The following is a 21,671-nucleotide window of genomic DNA, read 5'->3' on the forward strand; positions in this document are numbered from 1 at the left end:
GACAGAAAGGCTTTATTTGTCTTATTCTATGTGGTTGAATGAAAATTCCCTGTTGATTTTTAAAATTATTTTTTATAAGTGGTTTCACAATCTTATATTCTCTCCTTTTATCCTGGTGGGCTTTGTTTATTATTTCTCTTAAGGCATATCTGTAGCAATTAACTTTTATACTCTTTATTCATTTGGGAATACTTTTATTTGCCTTCATTTTGGGAGGATACTTACGTTGGATAGGAAGTCTTAATTTATGGTTTTCTTCATATTAGCACTTGACTGCCATTCCACTGACTTTTGGGCTTTGTTGTTTTCTGAAGAGATGACAGCTATGAATTGTGTTGTTGCTCTTCCTGTATGTCTTGAGCCATCTTTTTTTTTTCTCTCAGAGTTTTTTTTCTTTGATTTTCAGCAGCTCAGCTATGGTTTGTTTAAATATGATTCATTTTGTTATTATTCCTTTGTGGAGTTAATTTATCTCTTAAGTAGATGCTTTTCTTTATCAAATTGTGGGAGTTTTTCCCATAATTTCTGCAGATGTTTTTCTGCCTCTTTCCTGTTTCATTTTGTTTTTGCACTCTCATTACACTGAAATTGGCACACTACATTGTCTTATAGGTCTCTAAAGATTGGTTAAGTTTTCGTACACACATTTTTTTCTCTTTGTTCTTCAGATTGGATAATTTGTTTTGGTTTTTCTTCAGGTTCACAGAATCTTTATTTTGCCTCCTGAATCTGCAGGTGAGCAACTCTGAAGTAAATTCCTTGTTTGCTCTTGTTGAATTTTTCATTTCTAGGATTTCCATGTGGCTTTTATTAATAGTTTCTCTTTATAAAGATACTCCAGTTTTTAAGTCATTGTCAGTTTTTTTTTTGGGGGGGGCATAGCATTTTAAAATTTTTCGAACATATTTATTATACATCTTTGAAAAATGTCATATTCAGAACTTAAGAGAAAGTTTGATTATTTTTTCTTTTCCTGATTATGGGTTATACTTTTTTTTTGTTTCTTTGCATATGTAATTCTTTTGTTTGAAAACTAGGCATTCTGGGTAAGTATCAGAGCAACTCTGGACTCTTTTTTTCCCATAGTAGTTAGGTTTTTTTTTTTTTTATTTTTTTATTTTTTTAAATAACTTGCCTTCTGTCTTCTCCATGGTCCACAGCTTGATTTCTCTGTGCTCCATATTTTTTTTCTTTTTTTTGTTTAACACAACATGCCAAGGGTTTATTATGCTTCAGTATTTCTTATAGGTTAGTTAGTGATTCATGTAGAGGTTGTGATCGATTTCTTTCAGCCCATAAGGTCCACATCCTCTCTTGATCCACGGTGTTTGGGGATTGCATTCCAACTCATAGCTACTTCTCCCTTCTCCCTTGCTTTCTCTTCCAATCTGCAAGAACTGTGGGAGCACGTATCTCAGTCCTTCGGTGGCTTTTTCATGTTCAGCATCTCCCTGTTAAATTTCTGACAGGTCTGCTGTTCACCCTGAATTGTGACTGCAGCCTTGGTCTAGCAAAGCTGCTGTTTTTTTCCCCATTGACTCATAACCAGATCTGCCACTTTCAGCTGGTAACTGTGGTTTTCATTCTTTAAGTCAGGCTTGCCCTCTCAGAAAACAACACTACTGCTTTTTGTTGCTGGTCCAAAGTTGGTAAAGCGACAGTTCTCCCTGGCTAACCCAGGTGGTAGTGAGAGCCATAACCCCAACAATATGCCACTGATTCTTGGCTTTTGTTTTTTTTAACCTGATTTTCTTGCAATTTCCCCAGAATAAATACTTCCCAGCTTGTTGTCTTTTCATAGTCAGTTCCAAATGCCCTGAAGTGGTTGTATCTGAAAATCTTGTTCAGGTTTCTGTTTGCTTGTTTGTTTTTTGAAATTTTTTTTTGTGAAGGAAAAGTGCTGATCTCTACATTAGCACTGATGGAAGTTATTTCCTCTATTTTATTTTTATAATGTTTCAAGTTTTGCTGCTTTTCTCAATCTTCTATTTATTTTATGAAGAAATAAAAATTTTTCTGATTTGGACTGATATTTAGAGAGGTAAAGAATTAATTTCATTTCAGTGTAGTCAGTTTACTTTCAAACAATAGATAAAGAGATTTTAAAAATATTATATTGATTAAAAATAACTTTTTAAAAAAATATTTTTTTTAATTGTAGTTGGACACAATATCTTTTTTTTATTAATTTATTTTTATGTGGTGCTAAGGACTGAATCCAGGGCCATGCACGTGCTAGGCAAGCGCTCTACTGCTGAGCCACAACTCAAACTCATGATTAAAAATAGCTTCTAAAGGATGAATATTCCTTTAAGTCTGATTTATCTCATATGGTACTATTCCTTGAGTCCAAAAAATTTATTATTACATTTTAAAATGGTGGATTTTTTTGATTATTTTTTAGAGGGAGGGAGGGAGGGAGGGAGGGAGGGAGGGGGAGAGAGAGAGAGAGAGAGAGAGAGAGAGAGAGAGAGAGAGAGAGAGAGAAATCTAAGCTGGCTGTTGATATATAATTTCACTGGAATATAAGTACCATATTGTCCAAAGAACAACATGAAACACTTAAAGGTGTATTTAGTGAAGTTTATGTGTTAAGTCGCAGTTAAATGCAGGTATAAACATACTCTTAAATGGAGAAGATCGGAAAATTGAAGGGGGACTAGTCTTTATTTTTTTAAATTTTTTAATTTTTTTATTATTAGTTGTCCAAAACATTACAAAGCTCTTGACATATCATATTTCATACATTTGATTCAAGCAGATTATGAACTCTCATTTTTACCCCTTATACATATTGCAGATTCACATCGGTTACACATCCACTTTTTTACATACTGCCATACTAGTGTCTGTTGTATTCTGCTGCCCTTCCTATCCTCTACTAATCCCCCCTCCTCCCCACCCCTCCCCTCCCATCTGCTTTCTCTACCCCATCTACTGTAATTCATTTCTCTCTCTCGTTTTTTTTCCCCTTTCCCCTCACAACCTCTTATATGTAATTTTGTATAACAATGAGGGTCTCCTTCCTTTACCATGCAATTTCCCTTCTCTCTCTCTTTCCCTCCCCCCCTCGTCCCTGTTTAATGGTGATCTTCTCATGTTCTTCCTCCCTATTCTGTTCTTAGTTGCTCTCCTTATATCAGAGATGACATCTGGCATTTGTTTTTTAGGGATTGGCTAGCTTCACTTAGCATAATCTGCTCTAGTGCCATCCATTTCCCTGCAAATTCCATGATTTTGTCATTTTTTAGTGCAGAGTAATACTCCATTGTGTATAAATGCCACATTTTTTTTATCCATTCATCTACTGCAGGGCATCTAGGTTGCTTCCACAGTCTAGCTATTGTGAATTGTGCTGCTATGAACATCGTTGTAGCAGTATCCCTATAGTACGCTCTTTTAAGTTCTTTAGGGAATAGTCCAAGAAGGGGAATAGCTGGGTCAAATGGTGGTTCCATTCCCAGCTTTCCAAGGAATCTCCATAATGCTTTCCAAATTGGCCGCACCAATTTGCAGTCCCACCAGTAATGTACAAGTGTACCCTTTTCCCCACATCCTCGCCAGCACTTGTTGTTGTTTGACTTCGTCATGGCTGCCAATCTTACTGGAGTGAGATGGTATCTTAGGGTGGTTTTGATTTGCATTTCTCTGACTGCTAGAGATGGTGAGCATTTTTTCATGTACTTGTTGATTGATTGTATGTCCTCCTCTGAGAAGTGTCTGTTGAGGTCCTTGGCCCATTTGTTGATTGGGTTATTTGTTATCTTATTGTTTAATTTTTTGAGTTCTTTGTATACTCTGGATATTAGGGCTCTATCTGAAGTGTGAGGAGTAAAAATTTGTTCCCAGGATGTAGGCTCCCTATTTACCTCTCTTATTGTTTCTTTTGCTGAGAAAAAACTTTTTAGTTTAAGTACATTGTAAAAGCCTCAGGCTAGCATCATACTGAATGGAGAAAAATTGAAGGCATTCCCTCTAAAATCTGGAACAAGACAGGGATGCCCTCTATCACCACTTCTATTCAATATAGTTCTCGAAACACTGCCCAGAGCAATTAGACGAAAGAAGTTAAAGGCATAAAAATAGGAAAAGAAGAACTTAAATTATCACTATTTGCAGATGACATGATTCTATACCTAGAAGACCCAAAAGGGTCTACAAAGAAACTACTAGAACTAGTAAATGAATTCAGCAAAGTGGCAGGATATAAAATCAACACGCATAAATCAAAGGCATTTCTGTATTTCAGTGACAAAACTTCTGAAATGGAAATGAGGAAAAACACCCCATTCACAATATCCTCAAAAAAAAAAATACTTGGGAATCAACCTAACAAAAGAGGTGAAAGATTTATACAATGAAAACTACAGAACCCTAAAGAGAGAAATAGAAGATCTTAGAAGATGGAAAAATATACCCTGTTCATGGATAGGCAGAACTAACATCATCAAAATGGCAATATTACCAAAAGTTGTCTATAGGTTTAATGCAATGCCAATCAAAATCCCAGTGGGATTTCTTGTAGAAATAGATAAAGCAATCATGAAATTCATATGGAAAAATAAAAGACCCAGAATAGCAAAAGCAACTCTAAGCAGGAAGTGTGAATCAGCTGGCATAGCGAAAGCAGATTTCAAACTATACTGCAGAGCAATAGTAACAAAAACAGCTTGGTACTGGTACCAAAACAGGTGGGTGGACCAATGGTACAGAATGGAGGACACAGAGACTAATCCACAAAGTTAAAACTATCTTATATTTGATAAAGGGGCTAAAAGCATGCAATGGAGGAAGGATAGCATCTTCAACAAATGGTGCTGGGAAAACTGGAAATCCATATGCAACAAAATGAAACTGAATCCCCTTCTCTCGCCATACACAAAAGTTAACTCAAAATGGATCAAGGAGCTTGATATCAAATCAGAGACTCTGCGTCTGATAGAAGAAAAAGTTGGCTCCGATCTACATATTGTGGGCCCAGGCTCCAAATTCCTTAATAGGACACCCATAGCACAAGAGTTAATAACAAGAATCAACAAATGGGACTAGTCTTTAGTGGTAAAAGATAATTTAAAAGTGCCAAACTGGGTTGTAATAGGCAGTGGCATTTCCAAAATATGATTGGCCATTTAATTTTCATCAAATAAATGTCTACATTTAGATTTTAAATACAAAATTTTTTTCTACTGTCAAATTATTTAACTTTATCTCTGATATTGAATTTAATTCACTATTTTGGAGCATTTGGCGTTTATTAGAAGCGACTGTTTTTAAATTCGGTGTCATTCTCATCATATGTCCTGCTTCAATTGTGAATTTTGAATTTTTGAGTCTATTTTAATGAAGTTTTTTAATATCTATGATGAGAATGAAATAATGTTACTATTTAAATTTCCCTTTCATGTATTTGTTACTTGAATTTTATTTTTTTCATTGAAAATGTCATGATATATATACTATAATGTTTTCCAATTAAAAATACATGTAATATCCATATGCATTTATTTGAACATAGCATCAGAGTAAAGCCATTGCATGAAAATATTCTCAGATTTTAATATTATTTATCATGGGTTACTTTTGTTATCTTATACTTTCCTCTGTTTTGAAATAGGGCAGTGTACATGTGTTTGTAATTATTTCATGAATAGATAAAATTATAAGTGATGCACTACAGGGTTTTTCCCCTGTGTCTAATGTGTGAGGTACTTTTATGTGTGTATGTGTGTGTGTATGAAGTAGTAACCAAACTTTGATTAAAAAGCAAAATAGGCCTGTTTAACAAAATCTACTGCTTAAATTTAGCAAGTTGAATAAAACCAATTGGATTGTGATTTGGACAAAAATTCTCTATGTTAAAAATTAGTGTATATAAATATTAAGTGCAGATGCAGTTCATGTTATTTTGATCTCCTCATGTTCTTTTTTTTTAAATTAGTTGCTCAAGACAATACAATGATCTTGACATATCATACATTTGATTCAAATGGGGTATGAATTGTCATTTTTCCACGTGTACAGATTGCAGGATCACATGTTCTTAATCCTTACAAACATTATTTAAATGTTATTAATAATATCTGAAGTTTATATCTTGATTAAACCATTGTGATTTTGACCAAAACTATGTATTACTTTATGGGAAGCATAGTTTTTAATATGTTAAAAGCATCTTAGTATATTGTTTTTTAAACCAGTATTAACTGTATATCAATTTTTTATAAATCAATAATTTTCATTTTCCTTAGTTTAAATCACTGAAGAAGAGAAACTTACAGAACTATTAGCGTTGTCCTCATGAATGACAACAGTAATCATTCTGTAAGTTAACAGTTTCTGTAGTAAGATTTGTATTAAAAAATAACTAATTTGTGATATCTCATGAGATAATATAAATTTAATGGAATTTAAACAGAATCAAGCTAATCCTACATATACTTTTTATTCATCACTAGAGGTTGAAGAATTTTCCTCTTTGTTCAGAATTTTGTTTTTCTAAGACTTATTTATTAAACATTTAAATTTTAGGAAGATACTGATAATTTTTAAAAGTAATCACAAAAATTTCTTATTTTTGTCTTTGTTCTAAATGTTTATGAGGAAAGGAATGCTGTAATAAATCAATTCAATTTCACTTTTAATATACTTTATTTATACTTATATTCGAAGGTCCTCAGAGTTTTTGAAAAATTAGATTACTATGTAATTTTTGAGAATTTAATGTGATATTTATCTTTAGTGATCATTTCGTTTTAAATCTTTTTATTTATGTAGTTTTAAAATTTTTAAATTGAGACATCATATTTGCACATCTTTTCTCATTATCACTATTTAAAAAATATTTTTTTAGTTGTAAATGGACTCAATATCTTTTTATGGATTTATTTTTTTTGTGGTGCTAAGGATCGAACCCAGTGCCTCACATCTGTGAGGCAAGTGATCTACCACTGAGCTACAGCTCCAGCCCTCTAATTATCATTCTTTACTAGCCTGTTCACTTGCTTTCTATGGTGACAATCACAAATTTAAATGTGTACCACTAGTCAATGCTTTATTTGTACTGACTTTAAACTTGTTTGGGAATTTTTAGAGGATGTTGATAAGCCTGTGTGAGAGGAAAAAAAAGTGTCTGAAAACCAGCTTGATGCATTTAAATTTGCCTCTGTGTATGCATGAAAAGTTGCCGCATTTCCTGAATTCTAATTCATTTTCATTTCTTGGTTTTGAGGAAAATGAACTCTATAATGTGCCTGAACTTATCAAGTTTTTAAATGTCAGAAAAGTATATTATATTCATGTATATATTACTTGAAATATGTGTGTAATAATAATATAAATAAGTATCTGTACTTTAAATCTTTACTTTTGAAAATTATACTCAGAATAGTTTGTTTTTAATTTTTATTCATTTAGTGTTATTTACAAACTTCTGGCATCAAAAAGTGAAGGGATACGAGTACAAGCTCTCAAGGCAATGGGCTATTTTTTAAAACATCTGGCCCCAAAGTGAGTATGCATGAAAACTAAAATGGACTATTATTTATTAGTTATTTGTTTTATAAGCTTTTGGGAATAGTGCTTTTGTTCTGTGTTCCCTTTGGTTTCTTTTCTTTTTTTTGGTGCTAGGGTCTTGAAAATTTTTATTCATTAATACATATACTTTAAAAATTAAAAAAAAATTAGTTGTCAATAGACCTTTATTTTATTTATTTATATGTGGTACTGAGAATTGAACCCAGGGCCTTACATGTGCTAGTCAAGTGCTCTACCACTGATCCACAGCCCCAGCCCAAATACATATACTTTTAAATCCATAGTGCATATTTAAAAATAAAGTTGTACAAAAAGTATGTAGTTTTTTAAAAATATAAAAAGCATTTATGTTATTACTATATTTTGGGTTAACTATGAAAATTAGTTTGAGAATTAGTATGAGAATTACTATTTTAATTAGTATGAGAGTTACTATTTCAATTTTAGAAACTGTGAAGACTTCATTCAGTGACTTGCACCATCATTTGCAGTTTCTGAGCTATAAATCTGAAACATAACCTTGAATGTGTGTCGCTTAGTGTGTTCTGAATACTTGGGCTTACGAAAACTTGAAACTGCCACATTTAGTTTCTTAGTGGAATGCAGATAATCTATTCTGTACATTGTTTCTCTTATGAAAAGTAGTTGATTATAAAAATTTAAATTTTATAGGTTTAAGAAGTGCTGTAAAGTTCAATTTTTAAGGTTTTGTTGGAACACAAGTACAGTCATTTATTTGCATATTATCTATGACTGTTTTAATGATATAAGGACAGTGCTAATATGTGACAGAAACCATATGGTCCAAAAGCCTAGAATATTTACTGTCCAAATATTTTCAGAATATGTTTGCTGATCCCAGGAATGAAATTAAAGTTTGTGATCTTTTAGTTTGAAAGTTTATGCTTGAAATGGTAATTTTGGTCCATGTGTTTTTGTAGTATTTTTTCTTTTTAAATTATCTTGACATTTCTTCTGTCTTTTCCTCCCTGTTGCTTTTCTCTTATAGTGTGTAATTGTACTTGAGATGATCATCCCCTGGAGAGTCTGTCTCAGTGCTGACAGATAGTAGCAACTAGCTAAATAAATAATTACTCTGAAGATTGTGGTGAAAGGTTTTGTAGTGTTGTGGCATAACCAATCTTACTGTTTTTAACTTTAACTATGCCTATATTGTAGTTAGCATTTCTCTAGTTAAATGTTTTGTAGCTTTAAAAGTACTAGGTTAAAGAACATGGGAGAGTAACTGAGGTGGAGTTTGTAATCTGGAAAACATTTTTATGTTTCCTTTATACAACTTACATACTAAATAGTGTGTAATAAAACTTGCATTTGATGATTTCTTTCTATAGGAGAAAAGCAGAAGTCATGCTTGGGCATGGATTGTTTTCATTGCTAGCTGAGAGACTCATGCTTCAGACAAATCTAATAACAATGACCACATATAATGTTCTTTTTGAGGTAGGAATTTAGTTAGAATTTTCTGTTGCTAATTTCTTATTATTTTTATAATAAGAAATAATAATAAGTACCTGTGTAATTGAGTTTTCAGTGTCTAAATAAAATTAGACCATTTAGGTTTATAATGCACAATTTTGAAATTATTTATATAAAGCAGATATGGCTGCACTTTTATAAAGCCATTAATTCGTGAATTACTAAACAAAGTAGTTATCCCAGTTTACTTATTTCCTCCATTGTATTGACTATTTGATGTTTCACTTTATAAGTAAAAATAGCATGTTGAAATGATTTATTTTATGTGCTTTAAAATATTCATCATTGAAATATTATATACTAGATTTTGATGATCATTGTACTTCGAGTTCCTTAGTAGTTATACTAATATTGTGATTATGCAAGTGCAGTGTATTTCTTTTATAGATTATTTTTATTTTTTTAGTTCTTTTTAGATGTACATGACAGTAGAGTGTACTTTGACATATTATAAGTACATGGAGTATAACTCATTAGGATCTCATTCTTGTGATTGTACATGATGTGGAATTACACTGGTTGTGTATTCATAGATGAACAAAGGAAAGTTATGTCTCATTCATTCTACTGTTTTTCTTTTGTAGATTCTTATTGAACAGATTTGTACTCAGGTGATACATAAACAGCATCCAGATCCTGATTCTTCAGTAAAGATTCAAAATCCTCGTATGTATTTTACACACTTTAAAAACACTATTTTTGCTACTTAAAGAGAAAGATACTATGAAAAACCCTAAGTTGATGTTGCTGAAACAGATTCTTAGATGAATATTTAATTCAGGGCATATAATACTAGTTTTATGTTGGATTTAACATCAAATTTACCTTTAGTTATTTGGCTTTTATAAAGGTTTTGAAGAATTTTATTCCTCAGATCTTGACTTAATGTATGATCAGATTTTCAGCAAAGTTTCAATGTTAGTATTTTGTGAGGCTAATAACTTTCATGAATCACAGAGGTAGTTTTCATTTTAAATTACTGTCAACATAAGAATACTAAATTTGGAATGGGAAAATATGTTTATTCTTTATTGTATATGAATGTAGTCTGGACAGTCTTGATATTTAGAATTCTTAAGTACTTGAACAAAATGTACATTTTTCATCTTGTTTTTAAGAGGATCATGGTGTAAAAATAAGTAGTTTGTAGGGTTTTGAAATTTGATTACTTTTTGTTTTGTGAGGTGTTTATGGAGCATGCTACTTCATGCAAATTTTAAAAAGATGGCTCTGAAGTTTCCCTTTGCTTTCAGAGAATATGATGTCATTAGTTTTGAGAGTAAAAATAAATGAAAATCTTGAATGTACCAATTTTAGAATAATATAACATTAGCCCATTTTGTGTTGCTATAACAGAATATGGATAATTTAAAGGACCAGAAATTTATTTTATCATAGTTTTGGAGGCTGGAAAGTTTAAGATGAAGATTACAGTAGTTGGTCTGGTGAAGGTAAAGAAGGTAGTAGAGCAAGCTAGCCAGAGTCTATGTGAAGCCTTATGAGGGCCTTAATCTCATTTAAAGAACCCTCAGGGCCTCATCACCTCTTAAGATCCCGCTATTGGTATCACATCAGCAATACTTGGAGGGAATACATTCAAATCATAGCAGTTCATCTACCTAAGACTAATGCACTGGCACAATGGAGGCCACTTGGATTAACTCCTGGTTACATATCTTACCAGTTTTGTGACTTTTAGTCTATTAATTTTTAACTCTAAAAGAGATGATAATAGTATCAACTTCTTATTGTGTAAGGATTGGATTAACTGTATTTTTGTAAAACTGTCCCTTGTGGTAGTGTATTCTCAAAATTAGTGCAATTATCATCTTTTTTTATTATGATTATCATTGCTTAGTTAGAAAACTTTCGAATCAGTCATTAGAATTCAAAAGTTGCTCCCCAAATATCATTAATTGTATGAAAAAGGATGTTTTGAATTTACTGTTTCAGTATCACCTGAATCATTGGCAAAAGTCTGGTTTAGAATTCTTAAATTTTCAATTGGATAAAAATTGGATATATTGTTTAATTTTAAATTCAGAGTTATTTTTTTTAAATCTATAAAGTGCTGGATTAAATGCATATTTTTAGCATATATTTTTCTTTAAGTTAAATTCTGGAAATTTTAGTTTTACACTAAGATTATCACAGTAGCACTCTTGTTTGCATTTGTTGGGGAGGTTAGAAGTGTTGAATAGATTTTAATTTCCTTTGGAATTTTTGTCTCTAATTTTACTTTTAAAATTATAGAGGAAGATCTTCACAGCTTTCACTTTTGAAAGGAATGACTATGTACATACCATAAGTTGTTTGCAGAATCTGAATGTATCTTTTTTTTCCTGAAATTTTAATTATAGTGCTTTTACTTTTTGTTTTTAAAATCAACTTTACTGTTAGGCAGAGACTAAAGAGAGTTGCCAGCAGTTTTGCTTTCATTTCTTCATTTATAATTTGAACTAGTTTTATTTTATCCTTTTAAAATCCAACTGTGGGGCTAAGGGTGTAATTCAATAGTGGAGTGTTTGCCTAGCATGTGCAAGGTCCTGCTGGGTTTGAGCCCCAGCATTAGGGTGGGGGGAGAAATTCAACTCTGCTTTATATATTCAAGTCATGGAATAAAATCCTTCTCTTGTTTATCATTACTTTCTAATGAATATATTATTATTCCTTATGTAAACTTTTTTTTTTAGTTAACAGAGGAGGATTTTTTCAGTAGATATTTATGAAAAGGAAACTAAAAAATATTGTAATACATTAATGACCTTCCTTCATGAATTTTTTTATTGTGTTTTGGTTTTTACTAATTAATGAACTATCTTGCAGAGATACTAAAAGTAATTGCGACCCTACTTCGAAATTCTCCCCAGTGCCAAGAGAGCATGGAGGTTCGCCGAGCTTTTCTTTCTGACATGATTAAACTTTTTAATAACAGTAGAGAAAACAGGAGGTAAGCTGGATCAGAAAGCATTGATTTGAAACGTTCAAGTCTAATTTTGTATGAGCCTGTTATTGTCTTAGCAAAATTTCTTAGGAAATACTGTGAAATGAATTTCCATATTTTTTCCTTATTAAAAGCATGTGAATAATGTACCAGAGTTAAGAGTTGTTAGTACCACATTGTTTGTTTTGTGTTAGTGTTTTTTTTTTAAACCTGTACTTTCTCAAAAATTTTCAGATGATTTTATTTTTTTCAATAATTTGGTATACTTTTACAATTTTCAGGAGCTTGCTACAGTGTTCTGTGTGGCAAGAGTGGATGCTTTCTCTCTGCTATTTTAATCCCAAGAATTCAGATGAGCAAAAGATAACAGAAATGGTATATGCCATATTCAGAATCCTGCTTTACCATGCTGTCAAATATGAGTGGGGTGGCTGGCGTGTGTGGGTAGACACCTTATCAATCACACATTCAAAGGTAAGTTTCATTATTAAAGTATATTTTAGTACTTTAAATATTTTATAATTTTGAATTTTACTGAATTAAGAAATTCATATAATAACATGGAAAAAATGAAAGTTATTCTCTGAAAGTAAAGTGAAAACTAAAAAAAGAATCAATAAAACAAAATATTTCCAACTTAAGAATCCAAATAACTTCAAATGTCAATCTTCTGTGCGTTTAACTTAATGAAGTCAATGCTACTCATGTAGCAGCATTTTGGAATTAGTAAGTAAACGCTTTTTGTGAATTTTGCAGTTGTTCAGAGCTTTTGAACACAAGGTGGCGCACTATATTCAAAGATGGGAATTTGTTTTAGTAGTGTAAGGTGGTTGAGATTCTGCTAGGCTGTTTTTGTTTTTAAAGGTAAAGCTAGGGTAAATTATTCATGTATAGCCTTTTTTTTTTCTTCTTCTTTTTTTTGTGGTGCTAGAGATTTAACCTTAGGGCCTTGTTAAGTTTCTCTACCAAATGAAGTACCCCAGCCTTATGTGTACCTTTTAAAAACAATAATTATGAAATATTATAAACATACTAAAATATACAAAGAACAGTATTTCTACCAACATTTATGAAATTGGGTTCCCTTTTCCAAATGCGTTGTCTGCCATTCTTTGTTCCACCTCCTCTCCCCACACTGTGATTTGGTATTGTCATTTTTGTCTCTTTTCCATACTTTTACTTTTTATTGTTGTGTTGGGGATTGAATCCAGACCTTTGTGCGTGTTGGGCAAATGCTCTACCAGTGAGCTACAACCTTTGACTCTTTAAAACTCTCCACAATAAGTTAATTTTATTTTTCATATTTAAACTTAAGATATGTGCTATCACACTAAATGCATTTCCTATAAACTATTGTTTTTATTTACTATTGTTTGAGATTCACTGCCATTGATCCCTGTAGTAGTATTCATTTTCTCATATTGTCTTATGTGGTGTGACCTTATCCGTTTATTCATTGATGAACAACATATCATACATATTCAAGACTTTCTCTGTATATATTTTTAGAAGTGGAATTGCTAATTCATAAGGTTTAAGTGTTGAACTTTAGATGTGTTGAACTTGAGATAATGTAAAAGTTTTTACAAAGTAGCCTTACCTGTTTATATTTTCACCAGCAGTGTTTAAATTCTCAGTGCTGCACATCACCTCATTGCTTGGCTTGTCTGGCATTTTGAAGATTTGTTCATTGTATCATCATACTCCCAATCTGCATTTTCTTGCATTTGGGGATTTCTTTATATATACTTGGTCTTAATATTTTGTTAGATGAATGACATCTCCCAATTTGTGGCTTATCTATTTATTTTTAGAGTTTTATGTTTGTATCGAGAGGGAAAATTTCCCATTTCAAATAATTGGTACAATTTATGGTGTAGGCTATTTGTACCTTATTTAAGAACTTTTTTCTTATTCAGAAGGACTATAATTATTTAGATAATCATAAACTGAAAGGAAAAACAAAAATGAAAAATTTTGGCTTATGTTAAAATACCTTACTGACTTTTAGGTTCTTATTCTGAAATATTTTTTCATTCTATAAGAATGTATTGCTGTTTCCTAAAAGTATATGTTTTAAGTCTTTGAATAACCTTTAGTTATTTGAAAGTACCTAAGAATTATTCATTTGCCTCCTCTTTTTTCAGTGAGAAGAAGGCATGCAACCATTAGAAAGGTTTCTGAGGATATTTTGGGTTGGAGGAACCACCCTACAAATTTTCATTTCAGTTAATCCAGTAGTAAATAAGAAAAATATGCGATATATAGTGTAGCTCTTCTTTTTATTTTTTATTTTTATTTTATTTTTTAATTCATTTTAGTCGCTGATGGACCTTTATTTTTTATTTATATCTGGTGCTGAGAATTAACCCAGTGCCTCACACATTCAAGGCAAGTGCTCTACCACTGAGCCACAACCCCAGCCCCCTATTTTTAATTTTTTTAATATTTATTTTTTAGTTGTAGTTGGACACAATATCTTTATTTTGTGTATTTATTTTTATGTGGTGCTGAGGATTGAACCCAGGGCCTCACAGCGCTGGGCAGGAGCTCTACAGCTGAGCTATAACCCCAGCCCCTATAATGTAGCTCTTTTTAGTCACTACGTTTTTGAGACTGATCAGTTTAGTTCAAAGAAGAGTTCAGCTAATCATAACCTAAGGACCAAATTCTGCATGACCTGTTTCTGTAAATAAAATTTTATTAGAACATAGCCACTCCCATTTATTTTTATGTTATATATAACTGTTTTTCATTTCAAGAATAAAGTTGAGTGCTACAGAAATGACCTGGCCCTCAAAGCCTAAAATATTTAGTGTTTGACCCTTTATAGTAATTGTTTGTCACTCCTTGTGTAAGTTGATTTAGTTTGTACTGATATCAGCCATCCTGGTTTCTGTTGTAGAGGGCTTGTACATTTGGGACTGATTCTCTGTTAAGGCCATTTTGATTCTTTAGGATTGAACTTACAGAATTCTAGGTTAGGGAAATGCCAAGTATAAAACAGATTTTTCATAATTAGTTCTAAAGAGTATATGTCTGTTCCTTTAGTTTCTTTGCATCTTTAAGAAGGATAGATAGAGGATATATTCTGTAGAGCAGTAATTGTTGATGTGTATCCTAAATGAAACTTTTACAGAGGTAGCATGCTCGCCTGGCATGTGTGCGGCCCGGGTTCCATCCTTAGCACCACAAGCAAACAAAGATGTTGTGTCTGCCGAAAAAACTTAAAAAAAAAAAACATAAATATTAAAATTCTCTCTCTCTCTCTCTCTCTCTCTCAAAAAAGAAAATAATTTATGACAAAGAGTTCTAACCAGTCCATTTGTATGAGTAATGAATGAACATGAAATTTGGAGACAGGACATTTCTAAGTTAAATACTGATTTATAGCAATTATTAGCTCCTTTTTTCAATTAAAAAAATTTTTTTAGTTGCAGATGGACAAATACAGTTTTTTTTTTTAATTTTTATGTGGTGCTGAGGATTGAACCCATCGACTTACACTTGCGAGGCAAATGCTCTACTCCTGAGCCACAATCCCAGCCCTTATTAGCTCCTTTTTAGTAATATATTTTATTTGGTGCCTATATCAAAAATATTTTTCAACATCTGATTAATATAGAATTTTAAGATGTTTTACATTCTTTTTAATGATATCTTTTAAAATTTTTATATCTTTTTAATTAGTGCTATATAATTAAACATAATAGTGGAATTTGTTGTTGCATATTTGAACTTATGCACATTTTTAAACTTCTTCAACCATTAGTATCTAGGCTAGAAGTAGAAAATGTGGTTGTGAGTGTGTGTGTGTGTGTGATGTTGTTGAACGTTGTTACAGCTGTTTCATTATCCTATTCATTCTTTTTTTCTCATTTTCACTACTTCTGCCTTAACTCAGGTTCCTGTCACTTCATATTTTTATTTTAATACAACTTTTAAAAAGAAGAATTAATTGTATCTAAAATGATTTATGTAGTATGTATGCTATGAAGTGTTGCAATAGAAGAATTTTAATTATGCTACCCAACTTAGGAACATACTGTGTGGTCTTCCCAGTCTAACTTCACCCCACCTCACCCCAAAGGTAATCACTATTTTAAATTTTAGTTTTGTAATTCCCATCTTTTAAAAAATGTTTGGAAGTATATTTTAAAACAATGTCTAGTTTTTTCTTTAAATCTTTTGTAAAAATGACATTATATTGAGTGGACTTTTTTGTTACTTTTTCTTCATCAAATCTTTTATTTCTCTAATTGTTTTTATTCTTACCTGTATCTTTGCTTAATTTGTTTTCACTGCTGTAACTCGGGTGCTGTAAAGCAGAGGTTTCAAGAGAGCTGTTATTTTTCTAGCTTCTTTTAACTCTGATCCACACATAGTAAGAAATTTATTATGACTTAGAATGTATAATGCACCTGCATGCCTGTGTGTGTATTCATAATATAGCAGTTCCATGAAATAAGGTTTACCCTTACAAAACTTTGGCATATAGTGATACACTCTGATGTTTTCTGTGATTTTTTTTTCACTTAAAAACTGCAGATAATGATCCCCGTATGTTGATTGTAGGACATGTAAGCTTGAATTTTCCTCAATTTGAAAATTTATTGCTGAAGCAAATGTAACTAAGCAACGGAAGTCAGGAAGTGATAAGACCTGTGATTTTCTTCCCTTTAACATTTGATACCTTGATATTGCTAGTTTTCTTTCTTTTTCATGCTTTTGTCTTTTGCATATTTTTCTGTTTTTTCTTTTTCTTCATGATGTTCGTTCGTTCTTTCGTTCCTTCCTTCCTTCCTTCCTTCCTTCCCTCCCTCCCCCCCCCTTTTTTTTGTGGTTATGGAGACTGAACCCAGGGCCTGGTACATGGTAAGCAAGTGCTCTGCCTAGAACTACACCCTCAGCACTTTGTATTTTATTTGGAGATAGGGCTTTCGAAGTTGTACTGTGTAGTTCAAACTGTGATCCTTCTGCCTCAGTCTCCTGAGGAGCTGAGATTGTACAGGGATGTGCCACCATGCTTGGTGATTTTTAGTTCTTTATACATTCTTAGATTACTTTTGGTCTGGATATTTCTAATAGTCTCTAACCTTAGATATTCTTTTCTTATGCAACTCATTAAACTAAAGTAACATATGATGTTGCTCCCCTCTATAAATACTTTGCTGTTTCTTAAAAGAAAAGCACATAAGATTTTTTTTAACAAAATAATTTTTGCCTTGTCTTTCATTGTTTCCATCGGAAAAAAAAATTTCTACCTATCTTTCACTATTTCACTTCTCAGAAATCCCCTGTCTAGCCGTATAGTTTTAGTCCTTATCAGATTTACTATGCTTTATTAAATCTTCCACTTTGTTTACTTATTTGCCCCTTTGTATTTACCCAAATATTTTATATTTTTTTAATAGTTAATTAAGTATCTGTGTCACTTCAAAATGAGTTTTCTTACTTTAAGGCTATGTTAGTCTGTGTGAATTCATAGCATGTAATTTTCTCTTATTGTTTCCTAAGTCATTCTTTTGCAGATGCTCTTATTCTCCTCTTTCCTTCACTTTCTCCTCCTACCTCCCAACCTCCAGATAATTAGTCTCCTCCATCTCGTGCCCTGACAGGTATGAACTCTGGTACTGGGTGTCTGCACCCGCAGTCACTGCCTGGTTAACACTCTCCCTCTGCCTGTCAGCATCTCTTTTCCCTTTTTAGTCACCATCTCCCTTCATCCTTCTCGTTTTCTGTTCTCTCTAGTGTCTCTGTTCACTGTGTATCCCTGCCTTCTGCTTCCCCCAGCTTATCTCTTTTCTCTTATTCTCATGTTAGTGAATATGTATCTGTTTGTGCCTTCTCTTCCCACCTTCTGTTGTTAGTTAGATACCTCACTGGTCTTTCTCAGTGATTCTCAGTAATTTTTTGTCTAGGTCTCATTCTAGTTGTCTACTTTTTTTCTTCCTCTTCTCACTTTTATCTTTCCTCTTCTTTTTATCCTTATTCTTCTTCCTCTTTGTTCTTTCTGTCTTATATTTGTACTTTTTAGTAACGATGAAAGATTGAAAGATGAAATGAGAACAGATCTTTTCCTAAAATTGTTTTTTAATATAGGAGGTAATATGTGTATAAAAATAACTAAACTACAAGGTTGGAGGCCATAAATACCCCATAAAAGATATACACTGTGCACGAGAGACAGTTGCTACCTGAGGGTGTATGAGAAGTTTTTGGGGCAGATGTCATTGATACAGCTCTGAGGAGCAATAAGATTGAGGCATGTAGAGACTGGGATGACAGGAATCATTGGTAGAGGAATCAGCATAAGCAAAGATATAGAGACTGTGTCATTGAGGGAAAAGGTGGTGACTTTGGTTAGCTTGGAGATGTGTGGCCAAATGAAGAATAGTAATGGGTAAGGTAGCAGGTGGACTGGCATTTAAGCACATATGATCTTAATATCTCTCACGTTCTATTATTAGCTAAAAGTGGATTCTTGTACTTATCTTGACTTCTGAATTGATATATCACCTCTCATCAGTAGAGATGAGAGTTTTTACTTTTTCTTTTTTTTAGAGAGAGAGAGAGAGAGAGAGAGAGAGAGAGAGAATTTTAATATTTATCTTTCAGTTTTTGGCAGACACAACATCTTTGTGTGTGGTGCTGAGGATTGAACCCGGGCTGCATGCATGTCAGGCAAGCGCGCTACCGCTTGAGCCACATCCCCAGCCCAGAATTTTTACTTCTTTAAATTTTTTTTAACTTGTAGATGGACACAATAATACTTTTCTTTTATTTATTTACTTATTTACTTATTTATTTATTTATTTATTTTTATATGGGGCTGAGAATTGAATCCAGTGCCTCACACATGCTAGGCAAGCACTCTACCACTGAGCTACAACTCCAGCCCCGTTTTTTTTTTTTTATCCTTTTATAGCTTCTATGGGAGATATTTTATATCTCCCATACTTTCATATACTTCTATGGGTGATACTTTATATCTCCCAGAGAACTGTGTATAGTGCCAAGTTCTTGGCAGTTGCACATTAAACATTTGTAGGAAGAAGGAAGAACTGCACCATCATTGTTTAGTGCTATTTGGTTCAGCTGTCATGTGCCACTCTTTATGTGATCCTAGTGCCACTTTTTGTGTGATCCTAGTGCCACAGTCTTCTCTTATTAGGGATCTATGAATTAGCTGCAGTAGCTGTCCATTAAAGTATCCATGCTGCAGCCATTCCCAGTATGATTTGAGCATCACCTCTTCAGAGTAATTTGGGATATACATTTTATTCTGGTCTCCTGGGCTCCATCTTAAAATCTTAATCTTGTAGGATGGTTCCTTTTATTCCTGACTCTTCCCCCGCCTTTGTCCTTCCTATCTTCCATTTGAGTACTTTTGAGTAACTATGAAAGATTGAAATCTATTTTATTCCCTGTGCTGGGACTTGAACCCAGGTCTTGTGTTTTCTAGGCAAGTGTTGTACCACTGAGTTTTATCCCCAGCCCTTTTTATTTTATTTTGAGTTAGGGTCTTGCTAAATTGCCTGGGCTGCCCTTGAAGTTGTGATCCTCCTGCTTCAGGCTCTTGATTAGCTGGGATTATAGATGTGTATCACCTTGTCTGGTGAAAATCTATATTTGTTACAAAGTCTAGGCCAGGAGTAGTGGCATGTGCCTATAGTTCCAGCTACTTGGGAGGCTGAGGCATGAGGATTATGTGTTTGAGACCAGCCTGGGTAAGACTTGAGAGATCTTGTCTCAACAATAAATACATTAATTAAGTTAAATAACCTCTTCTGGAATTTAAATTTTGATCACTCCTCTGAGTATATAGGATTTTTTTAAACTTTCATAAAGTTTTCTTCTTCCTACCTTTATACTAAGCTGATGATGTAATATATTGTGCTTATTAGAAGGCATCACAGAGACAGGAAGATTCTAAATGAATTGAATGTGGACCTCGGTTTATAAACCTCTTAGTACATTGTTTTTGTTATAACAAAAAATTGGTTTTGTCTTTTTAAGAGCACATATTCAATGCAGAAAATGTTAAAGGAATATTTATTATTCTTATGTAGTATGTGAGATCAGTTTTTTAGAACCAACTTATACAGAAAAAACCCAAAGTGGTCTTTACATTTGTGTGTGTGTGTGTGTGTGTGTGTGTGTCTGTGTGTGTCCAGTTTATATTTTTCTTTACTTCAATGGCTTATGGTTTTGAATGAATCTTAATGTCTTTGCAAAGAAAATAGTTGCTTTAAAGAGAGGTCTCTTGTATCTACTTTCACATAAGAATCAATCCCTGACTCAAGTTTTAGGATTACAGTTATAAAATGAAAAAGAATAAAACTTAATCCATCACTTTTTTTTCTATAAAAGTATACTTTAAAAAACAAATACTAAAGTATTACTTAAATGCCAGGATGGCAAAGGAAAAGTTTTAAGTTGGTTCTTGTAGTTTTCCACTTTTTTTTAATGAGGTAACTTTTTTTTTCATAGCTTTTTAAATTCATTTATTTTTTTATGTGGTGCTGAAGATTGAACCCAGGGTCTCACATGTGCTAGGCAAGTGCTCTACCACTCAGCTACAACCCTAGCCCTGTAGTTTTCACTTTTAAATTTAGTTTTTGGTACATGTCTTTTAGTTTTATTCGTTTGTGTGGATTTTCTTCAATGATAAGAAGGCTTTTTTTCTCTTTCATAAGGTTTATCTGAAGTAATTTATTTGAATACTGCTATGTTTATTGTTTTGGAATTTCAGGTCTTGACATGTATTTAAAAAAAAATTTGGTAGTGGTTGTAGATGGACAGAATGCCTTTATTTTATTTGTTTATTTCTGTGTGGTACTGAGGATCGACCCCAGTGCCTCACACATGCTAGGCAAGTGCTCTGCCACTGAGCTACAGCCACAGCCCTTTGACATTTATTTTTAAAATAAAATGGAAACTTAAGTCTTTTCACATCAATATTTAATAAAATTTGGGCAGAACTGGAATAAGTTTGTAAGTTGGTAAACAATTTATAGCATGTTATGTCAAGAGCTTTGTAATGTTGTGAACAACCAATAAAAAATAAAAATAAAAAATAATAAAAAAATAAAAAAAGAATAAAAGAATTAAAGAATTAAAAAAAATAAAATTCTACTGAATTTGAACCAAATTTTCGCTCTTTAAAAATAGTCATTCTGAAACATTTAAAATGCTTTCATATATACAGTATTGAAGTGATACTTACTTTTTCTTTTTGTAGTAATTTTGAATCTCAATATCACAAATTTATAACAGGGTTGTTGATAAAGAACTGGTGTGTAAATAACTAATGTTGCAGAATTGGATAGCTTTTGCAGAGTTACATCAGGATACATGCAGCTGCTATAAAAAGCCAAAGAAACTCAATTGCAATTTTATTGTCCAGTTTGATAGATTTCCTGCCACCTTTGTAGCAGGGAAGCTGTTTGTCACTGTATGCAGCTCCTCCAACAGCTGAACTAGGGTTTATAAGCAGTAATAGGCTCTTCTAGTGTAACTGCGCTATACTGGCTTCTATGGTCTCAGGGTTTCAGATATGCACCTAGTAACCTTTTTTAAAAAAATCTTTTCTTTGTTTTAAGTACTCAAGGTAAGCACTATAATACTGTTAAATAATACTGTCTTTAGTTAGGATGCCAAATGCTTCTACTCTTTGATTAACATTTAAGTAAGT

The 21,671-nt window shown here is 32.5% G+C and overlaps 1 protein-coding gene across 5 annotated transcripts in view; it reads left to right on the top strand.

Annotated features, from left to right (window-relative positions):
- The window catches only part of LRBA (LPS responsive beige-like anchor protein), a 755,692-nt gene that overhangs the window by 150,006 nt on the left and 584,015 nt on the right, over positions 1-21,671 (top strand). For all 5 annotated transcript variants that reach the window (XM_081304745.1, XM_081304743.1, XM_081304747.1 and 2 more), the window contains exons 18-22: positions 7,414-7,506; positions 8,886-8,994; positions 9,615-9,696; positions 11,857-11,980; positions 12,256-12,448. In XM_081304745.1, the coding sequence (XP_081160871.1) occupies positions 7,414-7,506; positions 8,886-8,994; positions 9,615-9,696; positions 11,857-11,980; positions 12,256-12,448 (601 nt within the window). The remainder of the gene's footprint in view (positions 1-7,413; positions 7,507-8,885; positions 8,995-9,614; positions 9,697-11,856; positions 11,981-12,255; positions 12,449-21,671) is intronic.

Source organism: Spermophilus citellus (genome assembly GCF_964194105.1).
Source record: "Spermophilus citellus genome assembly, chromosome: 8".
Lineage (NCBI taxonomy): Eukaryota > Metazoa > Chordata > Mammalia > Rodentia > Sciuridae > Spermophilus > Spermophilus citellus.